The 11,053-nt window shown below is 37.3% G+C and overlaps 2 protein-coding genes and 1 pseudogene across 2 annotated transcripts; 1 reads left to right on the top strand and 2 right to left on the bottom strand.

The window, feature by feature from the left end:
- The first annotated feature begins 690 nt into the window (after window positions 1–690).
- Window positions 691–2,813, top strand: LOC106445593 (Golgi SNAP receptor complex member 1-1). The gene is made up of 5 exons (XM_048757117.1): window positions 691–798; window positions 1,426–1,593; window positions 1,751–1,774; window positions 1,983–2,210; window positions 2,389–2,813. The coding sequence occupies exons 1-5, from the start codon at window positions 691–693 to the stop codon at window positions 2,578–2,580; spliced, it is 720 nt and encodes a 239-aa protein (XP_048613074.1). The 3' UTR covers window positions 2,581–2,813.
- A 2,037-nt stretch (window positions 2,814–4,850) lies between these two features.
- LOC106449335 lies at window positions 4,851–8,123 on the bottom strand (annotated as a pseudogene).
- A 229-nt stretch (window positions 8,124–8,352) lies between these two features.
- Window positions 8,353–9,021, bottom strand: LOC106445592 (probable calcium-binding protein CML13). Its single transcript, XM_013887175.3, has one exon. It carries the CDS (start codon window positions 9,019–9,021, stop codon window positions 8,575–8,577), a length of 447 nt encoding a protein of 148 aa, XP_013742629.2. The 3' UTR covers window positions 8,353–8,574.
- Window positions 9,022–11,053: the final 2,032 nt, after the last annotated feature.

Genomic DNA, 11,053 nt, shown 5'->3' with positions numbered 1-11,053 from the left:
GTTGACGCTGCCGCTGCGTCTCCAAAAAGAACATGACTACTATAATTATCGACGTATGTACACATGAAGCTGCTTTCACACCGCATACAATGTTTTCAAAAGCAAAAAAGGCAACTAACTACCTTGCCTGTATTCTGACCAAAACACTCAGGTCTTGTAAATTATTAATAACAATATGTAACAAATAAACGTGTTGTTGATACACACTGAATCAGTAATAGTTAAGCTGATACTTTTTAAAAAAAGTAAGCTCATAGGTCTACTGAAAACATTATTTCTTTTGAAGAATTGCAAAAGCTAACATACAAGGAATAATCCATTTCAACCAAATTATTAGAAGAAATAATTGGTGGTTTGTTTCAATTGTTTGCTTTGCGAAGTTGTGGAGTAGGTAAGGCATACATACCCATGCGACTCCTTTAGCAAGACACCATTCACACATTACAATCAAAAGCAGAACCAACAGAAAGAGTACGTATCCAATGCAACTATACTAAGATTTAAGCATCTACAACAACTTCAAAAGATAAGCACAATACAAAGTTATGAATCATTTCAACAAACCTGAAAAAAAAAGCAGTCATCTTGTTCTTAATCTCATGTTTTAATTCACGAGAAACTGATTAAAAGCACGAGGACCAACTACTTTTCATTCTCTCTTCTTTTTTTTTTCTTTTCTGGCGGGTAATTATGGCCGTTGCCTTTCAACGATACTGCGATAATTTCGTCACGTCTCAGTTTCACAATGCTATATTTTTCACTTCGATGAGAGATCATTGGCTGCCCTTATTTAGACAGGTACGTCTAAACCAATCTGTAACAACCCGCCCCGTGGGACCCAGGCTGACAGCGCTGCAGCGCACCGACCCCAACCCCTCCATTATGGGAACTACCTGCCCCATAATTAGGTTGTTGGTAAGATTCGAACCCCCGACCTCACCCTTTAACAGCCTTCCCACAAGACAAGCTGTCACCAATTGATCTGCAGTTCAATTGGTGACAGCTTGTCTTGTGGGAAGGCTGTTAAAGGGTGAGGTCGGGGGTTCGAATCTTACCAACAACCTAATTATGGGGCAGGTAGTTCCCATAATGGAGGGGTTGGGGTCGGTGCGCTGCAGCGCTGTCAGCCTGGGTCCCACGGGGCGGGTTGTTACACAATCATTGGCTACTGTACTTATTTTGACTGGTCTAAACCGGACTAGTGTACTTAAACTAAACCATAGTTCGTTGCCTTGCTTCATTGTATTCTTTAATGAAATTCAAAGTTGTAAGACCATGATTATCGGCGTCTCTTAGGGGTTCTTAATTGCTTATTAGGATTAAAAAAAAAGAAAAATGGGAATTATCTTAAGCAACGTCGCTTAATTAAGCGATAGAAGAGACGCATCTTGTTCCACTCGTCACCTTGATATGCTTATGCTTCAGGGAGGAGAATACGAGGGGAGAAAAAAAAATTTGATCGACGATGAAAACCTTCGGTTGTTTCTCCTCGACGAAGCGGAGACAATCCTCGACGACGAAGCGACAAGGCGGTGGCTCTTCTCGACGAGACGAAAATCATCGGATGCTGCTCAGTCGAAGGCGGTTTCTCTCGTAATCGGATCAATTGGGTCGCATCTTTCAAGTTTGGTTACGAGGAGAGGAGGAGGATGAAGAATAAAGCTTTGATCTGATTTTTATTAGAGTTCTACTAAACCGGTTTACTCTAATAATTTTTGCTTGATTCATAGGACTCCATGAACGTTCCTAGTCTTGGGATGATTTACGGAAACATGTAATCTTTTTGAAATTAGAAGCTAGTGGATATTTCTTTAGGACATAACTACGAAACTAGTAGTGTCTGAAATCTTTGAATATTGGGGTTTGGTTTTTGGGGCAGCTCTCAATCTCAGAGATGATTTATCGTTCTATTGGGTTTAATTGCAATGTTTAATGTGTAATGATACTTAACATGACGATGCTCTGTTTTGAATATCCCACAGGCTAGAAAGATTGAAGCTCAGCTTGACGAGCAGATGCATTCTTACCGCAGGCTTTTTTCCACTAAGTCTGATGGTGCAGAGAGTGATCTTGAAGCTGGGATTGACTTACTACTAAGGCAACTTCAGCAAGTTAATGCTCAGATGCAAGCATGGATTTGTTCAGGGGGCTCTGAAATGGTCTCCCATACTTTAACTCGACATCAAGAGATCCTTCAAGATCTCACGCAGGTATTGTCCATTTTCTGACTCACAAGGATTAAATAATCACTTTATCTTTTTTAGTTTGGATGGTTATATGTGGTCAGGAAAGGAATGTATGTTACACTTGTTCTGTTTGACTAGTTTATGACTCAGCCTTTGTTGTAAATCAGTCTTGTTTCTGTATGTATGACATTCAAAAATGCAGGAGTTTGATCGACACCGGTCAAGTCTTAGAACAAAGCAAGAGCATGCTTTACTTCTTGAGGACTTTAAAGAATTTGATCGGGCTAGATTAGACTTAGAAAGTGGGGATGGGTCTACAAAACAAGCACTGCTCAATGAACATGTGGGAATCAACCGCAATACAGCGCAGGTAATTAAAATCCTACGCCAGTAAAGCTTTGTTAGAGTTCTTCACACTTGTATTGTATCCCATGGCTTATCACTTGAGTATATAAACGGTATAGATAGATGGTGTCATTTCACAAGCTCATGCAACACTTGTTTTGTATTGTTGTTGTGGTTAGTAGGGAAATCACATGTTTTGTATTGTTGTGGTCAGTAGGGAAATCACATTTTTGTATTGTTGTAGTCAGTTTTGAAAATCACATGTGTATATTTTTTTTTCTAGTCTTGTATTGTTGTGGTCATGGTCAGTAGGGAAATCAAATTTTCTAGTTTTGAAAATCACAGTTTTGGTCAGTAGAGAATTTTTTTTTTTTTAAGAACCTTTAATTAAGAAACTCCCATTGGAGCACAAAATTTAAGGGTCTCTTAACTAAAGTTCTTATCAACATTAAATTGCTAAAATAATCATTAAGAGACCCTAATGGAGGTTGTGGGTTAATCATGCTCTTAAGTAAACAACTTTGTTGATTCAAAAGAAGTTAAATAACTTTTTTAATCAAAGGAAATGAACTGGATTTTGATTCTGCCATATAATATAGAAAATTTAGGCTGTGTATACACACAATAATCCAAAATTAAGAAAATACTCCATCACTATCTTTTAGACTGTAGTTCTTTCAATATCCATGCCCAAATTTCTGCCCAAATTATATTTCTTTCTCTCTCTCTCTCATGTCTCTTCTTCAAAATCCATTGCCTGAACAATAATTTCACCTCCCTTTCTATATCTTTCTTGTATCTTATATCTTAAAATACATTCTTTCATTTCTATAATCTTGCTCTTCGTTTGTTTTCGATTTCCACCGATGTAAATCCAATATCATTTAAGTGTAATTCTTTTAACAGTGTCTGAATCCAGCGAGTACTATTCTCTTGATAAGTTCGTCTACTATAGAATTTCCATCGTTTTTTCTCGAAGTCAACCATGATATGAAGGTTTTAAGCAAATCCATGGTACATAAAAGAGAGATCTATTTGATTCACATCTTGGTAAATGCACATGGCCGTAAGGATGGACCTTATCATTAAGAAAGAGTGGTTTCTTCCCAAGATTGATAACGACGACCTTAATCTCACATTTCAATTACAAGTATTTGTAATCATTATACAACAACTAGATTTTTATTAACCGATAAATATTTGATTAGATGCTATATATTAAGTCTTGTAAGCATATACATGTTTAGTTAGCTGTTAAAATTTTACGTAAAATTTATTTGTTACAAATTAGTTTCTGTTATATGATAATAGTTTGTAAATTTTTATACGATATGTTGTCATTAGCTAATACATGCTAAAAATAGCTATTGATAGCTGATACGTGATTTGGTAGATGCTACAAAAAAATTACCTTGCTAACTTCTATCATTATCGTTAAAAAATTTTGCTTAGAAATAGATGTGTTATATGATGCATGGTTTGTAAATTTCTACAAAATATTTTTATTAGCCAATACATGTTTTGTTAGCTGTTATAAAACATGTTATCGCTTTTTAAAATGGTTGGTATGATGTTAAAAGTATATATTGTTAGCTGATACATGGTTTGTTAAATGTTACAAAATAAGTTATCGGCTAACTAAATCATTATCTATTTAACGTATATATTATTTACGGTTAACAATTATTGTATCATATATAAACCAAAAAAAATATGATAAGATTGATTTTCATTATATGATAAGTATATGTTTATATTAAACAAGTTATCCACTAACAATTCCTATAATATTATATGTTAAAGCTTAGCATTAAACGTTCTCTGTTAACATACAATAATATACACTCAAGTTTGCTACTTTGTTTTTTCTCTCTTTTGTAAATTATCGATTCACTAAAGTTCTGCAAAGAATCGCAATTCCTATTCATTGATGGAAAATTCATAATTTGGGAACACTTTCTTGATGCCATGGTGACGAGTATGAGTTGAAGAAGAGGAGATCAGTGTAGAATTTATGTTGGAAATGGTGTAGACGACGATTAAGGAGTTGATGGGAAAATCGGCTCTGGATTTGGGGAGAAAATTTTACTTGAATTAAAGTTGAGTAGTAATCTGTGTATCGAAAACAAATTATTAGAAAGAGAAGAAATATATGATAGACATAGAAAATCACGACAGAGGGAAAAAAAGATGATGAATGTTGGGGCATGGGCAAAGCTGTCAGTTTATGCTCATTGTGCTATCGAGATTATTGTTTTAGATGTCATTAGGGTAGTTACCTAATATTGATCAAAATTATGTATATTCTAAATTCTCTCTATTGTTATTTTATTCAATGGGAAATAGTTCTCCTTATTATTTTGGACAAATGAGAATTGAAAAAGGAGTTTGAAAACAAGTTCAAAAGAGGATACTCCTCCACGGATAAGCTTTAACGATTTGCACGCCGCTTAAATGAAGGTAAGAAACGGTTTCGTGTGGCTTCGTCCTCCCATTCAATCCCTTGTATCCATTCTTCTTCTTCGCAATCGAAATCGAATTCTTCAACCTTTAAGATGCTTTTTGAATCCAATGGAAGCTTGCTCAGCTTCACGCACGTGTAGACGGCAAAATGTTTTAGACGTTCAAAAGGTAGAGCACTCCAGAAGATGCTCTTCAGCTCGGGCAAATCATCCAAAACAATGTCTTCTAGATTCTTGAAAGGAACAACAGTATCATTATGTGTCTCCTTCAAAACACTCGCAGCTTTATCTTTGCTTATTATCTCCTCTAGTTGTTTTGACTCTACCACACAAAGGTAAGTAAGGTTTGGCGAGAACAGCAGCCACGTCAAATCTTTAAGACCATCACAGCTTCCTATTTGCACATAAGAGAGATTTGAGAAGCACGGAGGACTTGTAGGACTTTTGTTCAATGGTGTCTTCTCTACTACCTCTATCTCCCTCCCTCCATATTTCCATATATTGATGCGACGGAGAGTATCCATTGCTGGCAAAACGAATACTTGCAATGATACGGTCCTCAATATTAATGTATTGAATACATCTCCCTACTCTGGGATCATATAACAATAGCTTCCCCACCAAACTAGAACAGATATTTATGCTTACAAACTCCAGATGCTTCAAGAGCTGAAGCTCCTTCATTAGGCTCATATCTAGCCACACTTGGGATCCTGCTAGTTTCAATGTTCTCAATCGCGACAAATTTGATATCCAATCACAACTCACAACCTTGGTGAACTCCAAATTCAGATGTATTAGCATTTTCAACTCTTGTAAACCAACAGGTAGTCGATCCATCTGCGTCCCTGCCAAGCCAAGACGTCATAGAGAAGACAATCTTGATATCTGCTCTGGCAATCCATTTAAATAGCGACAAAATGATAAATCCAAAACGAGTAGCCTAGGCATAGACCGAAAAAAATCGCCTGAGATTGTTGTTAAGCGTTCGTTACACCCGAGGAGGAGAGTTGTGAGTTCAGGACAGTCGGGGCTGCTGCTCTCTGATATCTTTTCAATACTAGTACCCATCAACGACATCTTTCTCACATCTTTCCACTTCTTTACTTTAGGTATCTCAGATAACCCAATGTCAGTTTGCACAATACATCTTTCTTTATGCTTCCCTAGATCAGATGCTATCCATAATCCCATATCCCGTACTACATCATGAATTTTCAAATATGATGACCCTTCTTCCTCCAACAAACTTGCACGGACAAGAGTCCCGAATATCGCATAACCCAGGTTTAACGCCCTTTGCTTTAGTGTATGAGTCCAAAGATGCTAATTTAGGCATCATATACAGTTCTTCTCTTTCCGAATTTCGAAATGGTCCCAACTTAGTTGCCTATCAATGGAAACCAGCTCATATTCTTTCCTGTTATTCTAATTTTCACATAGTGGATACAATATCTTCAAGAATAAAAAAAAAATCTCAAATGTGTTAAACATGGATAGCTTAAAATGTAAGAACCGTAGGAACTGAGGTATGAATTCAATCGCATAGTGAGTATATTGCTTAGGAATAGCAAGATTTACCTCTGCATAAAACACACACACACTAAACGTTGCAACATGCAAACTAAAAACATTTATAGATAAGTGAGATCTAACCAATTCTTTTCAGATTAGGTAAGTAATGACAAGTTGCAAGCTTAGCCTTCCAAACCAGAGTGCGGATCTTCTCAGCTTTGGACTCCAGTGTATAGAGACTCTTCAAAAATAGTGCATGGATCTTCTTTGATCTTTATATGGAAAGGAGACAAAGTCCTATATTTGCTCCGTTGAGACAGAGGTCCTCTCAAAGATAGAAAACAACCAACGCTAGCATAGATCCAAAGGAGATAATTTACTAACAAGGAATTGCGCCGGTATAGTGTCTATGGTGTTCCTTCATTCTATTAAATCTATAGTTTCACTATCCATTTGGCAAAAAATCAACCACACTAGATTTCACCAACTTTACTTTTAAGATTTTAAGAAAAATGCGAAACAAAAGAGAGAAAAATGCAACTATTCAAACCATAAAGAGACATTACATAAAAGGAAAAGAAAACATACCAATTCAGAGTTCACGGAGAGATGGATTCAGGAGGCAAAATCTTCCATGAAACCAGCCAGCATCCATGTGAAAGGTGTGCTTTTGCCCATACATGCAAACGCGTGATCAGACGAATCCATCTTGGATGAGAATAAAACTTCCCTTGTCTCATAAGTATTCGACAGAGAAACAAACTCTCATCATAAGCTAATTTGAATAAGTAACAACTATGTAAATACTTGCCAGACGAGGTTTGATCCAACCAAACTCCCAAGCTTAAGTAATCTCACGAAGAAAGCTGTCAAGATCAAAACACATTACAATGAATACTCCAAAACATAAATCAACAACAACAAAAGGATATTGCATCAGTGACCATTAGAAAAAAAGCAATTCACACTTTATAAACAAAATAAAACAAATCCCAAATAAGGATAGCACACACAAACAGTAGCCATTTCAGGAAACCGGCTTGCTTCACGAGATGTTACTCTCCTGGGTAGGATGGCATGATGAGCTAACACAATCAAAGAAGAAACAAACTTTTAGTGTGAGATACAAAGGATAAGAAACTCTGTTTAGTTATTTGAACGGGTATAAACCGGGCAATGTATCTTGCTTTCATTCTTTCTTATAAGTTCAATTGTTTTCAAGACTAGACCAGTATGGTTCTTTTTTTTATTAACTGGAATTTTAAATTACTCAGAGAGATTTTTTCACACAATTCAATTAGTAACACAAGAACACGAGGAATATACTTTTATCAAATCAGAATTTCAAACTTGCTTCAGATCAGAATTTCAGTTGTCTCTTACCATCTGTATATAACAGAACTACTACCATAACAAAAACCAACTCCAACGCCGAGACAAAAACTAGCATAACAAAAAAACCTGAAATACAATGCCAGGGCATAAGCTGATTCAAAATTCATCTGATGAGAAGATACTTCTATACTTCTCATTTACAAAACAGCACATGATTGGCTTCAACCCCTCCACACCATGGGAAGGATGCCAAAAAACTCACAAGATCTTTTCATCATTTCAAAATATTATATGCTTTACATTTCAGATAATAACACAACAGTACTGGTCAGTGCCTCAGTGGTCACAGCCTCGCACAACGCAAAGGGTATGAAACAAGAAGATAGCATCCCAATCAAAAAGGGATACTCTGCTTCGATTGTATGATGCAGAACTTGAGACCAAGTTATAAACCGAGGATTAAAAGAGCTAGAAGTAAACGCCTTGTACTCAATTAGATTCCATGATCATGATCCAAACCAACGACTTATAAATTTATAAAGGCATAAGAGTGAAACTTAACATCCTTGGAATAAAAGTACGAATCACAACCACACGTTAGTAAAAACAAAATAAAAAAAGACCGAACAGTAAACATATTGGAATCGATCAGATTAATTGATCCAAACCAACGAAAATCACAAGAGCATAAAGAAATAAAAATTCAAACTTTGAAAACAAAAGTAGATCTCTCACTTGGCGACCATCCTGGCGATGAAATCCTCATACCGGATCTTCCCGTCGGATCCAACATCCACCTCCTTGATCCACTCATCGAACTCGTTCGGCTCCAGCTTCTCGCCGATGCTGGTGAGGATATGCCTCAGATCCGCCACGGCCACGAACCCCGCGCCTTCCTTGTCGAGCACCTTGAAGGCGTCGCGGAGCTGGCGATCGAAGGGCTCCGTCTTCAGGTGCTTCGCCATGAGATCCAGGAAACGGTTGAAATCGAACGGAGCGGTTAGGCTTTCGGAGGCGGTGATTGATTTCAGCTGGGCTTGGGTCGGGTTCCCGCCGAGGGATCGCATCAGGATCCCGAGCTCGGAGGGAGCGATTTTGCCGTCGCCGTCGGTGTCGAAGAGCATGAATGCCTCCTTCATCGACGAGACCTGGTCGTCGCTCAAACCATCCTTTCCCATTTTTCTCGATTCTTCCGGGTTGTCGGGTCGGGTTCGTCTCCTCTCTATTGGAATAAAGCTCTTCCGTACAGCGAAATTGAGATCAAAGCAAGTGTGGTGGCGTTTGCGAGTTTTAAACCAAACAGCAAGTGTCGATACCGCATATCTAGATCTAAGGCCCATTAATTTCAGGCCCACTGAAGCCTGGCCTGTTTTATTTTGTACTATCATCTAAACTTAAATGTTGAAAATATTAGATAATGAATGATTATCTAATGGATAATGTTTATCCTTTTTGGTAGTAAAATATTATTTACTTCTTGGTGAAGCCAATGGTTGCAGACTTACCCCTCCTGTAAATATGTGTGTTCTGTGATCAAATGAAAGTGAGAAATAAATCATTCAAGTTTATTATATCTCTCTCTTTTGTTCGATACATACAACATCTTATACAATAAAACAGACTTGCCTCTCTCCTCATTAACCCACATCAGCATCAAGCATAGGGCAATTGTTTACACGTGGCATGCCCAAACTTAAGCTTACTATCCTCTATCGTCTTCTGGGTTTCTGGCCAACTCTTCCTCTACCCACCTCCTAGAAGCTTCTCCGGTAACGCTTAAGATCCAGATTTATGGCTTCGTTACTCTCAATTCCAATTCAATATCATTCTCAGTTTTAAGTCTCCCTTCCAATTCTTTTTTTTTAAGACGGTTCTATATCGTAATCAGATTACGGAGAGGCTTCGGGCTCTCAGGTGCTACTCGAATCCCAATCCAGTAGAAGTTTTCTTCGACCTGTAATTTTTTTTCCTTTCGTCTCCATATCTTTCTCTTCTTTGAGATGAAAGAAACTGTGTTTATAGGCTATCTGATTTTAAAGGCAGAGAGGAATGACGCAGAAGATGAGCCTCATGCTAAATGGGGATTTTCTTCGGCGGCTGTTAAGGTATAACACTAACATGGTTCCTCTTTGAAAGGTAATAAATCCTCAATAATAGATCATACGAAGTGTTTTTTTCTAATTATTATTAGGAGACTCAAGTTGAAGGTGAATATCAAAAGTGACAAGAAGCTAGATGGTCAGCATCGTGGAAGTTGGTTCCAGAGGCATGCCGAACAAAGAGGGATCAATAAGGTAATCAATATCCAGATACATTTTTTACAGAGAACTCCTCTTTACTTAGTGGAGTTTCGTTTACCTTAATACTATTAGTCGTTATGCTCTTATCAGGGTTATGAAGCTATGGCATTTCCTGAGTTTGCACGGAGCCATTTTCCTAAGAATACGAATCCTAAAATGGTTAATAGGAACAGAAGAATGCTGGGTATTTTCATTCCTTTTAAAATCTATAATGGTTTTGATCACGACTATGGTGGCATGTATATGGTTTTAAATTAGAGTACCTTCCTTTTTTTCTAATTTGGTTCCTAAATCTAAGAAAAATATATTGGTATGAGCAAGATCGAGAAGATATATAATGGGCGTACGTTCTTGTGCAGCTTAAAATAGAAATTGACAATGTAACTGATTAAACATATAAATGTGCTCGAAATCACTGAGCCATATAAGAAGCTTATGGAATTTTTTAATCTTATTCAACTTTCTATGTGCTAATAATCTTACCGTGTAAACTTCCCCATGTGGTGTTGGGCTGGCCAGGTTTTGGGGATCAAAACAAAGCTCTATATCGTTCTTGAGCTTGTCAGTGGAGATGAAGTATTTGACAAATTCGTAAGAAACCATTCCATATCATAGTAGTGGTGGTGACTCTGACGAGTTGATTAGGGCTGAAGATAATGTCAAAGAGAGAAAACTTGGAGAGAAGGAGTCGAGATCTTGTCGTTTCCTATGTTCAAGGTTTCGCTGAAGAGATAATACTACCAAAGACGATGCGGGTTCAAGCTCGAAAGCTATGGCTGTTTATAATAGAATGCCTTGGATGTGTGCTCAAAGAGATAATAACAATGTTCAAGAAAAGACTACACAAAACCTGCTTGAGTTGATCAGACCAGTGAGGTTTTATGCAACTGTTGATTCGGTTCTAAGAGTT

The sequence above is a fragment of the Brassica napus genome, chromosome C5, assembly GCF_020379485.1.
Source record: "Brassica napus cultivar Da-Ae chromosome C5, Da-Ae, whole genome shotgun sequence".
NCBI lineage: Eukaryota > Viridiplantae > Streptophyta > Magnoliopsida > Brassicales > Brassicaceae > Brassica > Brassica napus.
Note: the sequence above shows the minus strand (reverse complement) of the source record. Positions and strands in the feature narration are given on the sequence as shown.

Bases quoted from the DNA above. Each gene is read 5' to 3' on its own strand.
- LOC106445592 (XM_013887175.3), bottom strand. From the start codon at position 9,021: ATGGGAAAGGATGGTTTGAGCGACGACCAGGTCTCGTCGATGAAGGAG.
- LOC106445593 (XM_048757117.1), top strand. From the start codon at position 691: ATGGCCGTTGCCTTTCAACGATACTGCGATAATTTCGTCACGTCTCAG. The intron at 1,594-1,750 runs GTAATCGGATCA...GAACGTTCCTAG, and splicing joins AGTCGAAGGCGGTTTCTCTC to TCTTGGGATGATTTACGGAA. The intron at 1,775-1,982 runs GTAATCTTTTTG...AATATCCCACAG, and splicing joins GGGATGATTTACGGAAACAT to GCTAGAAAGATTGAAGCTCA.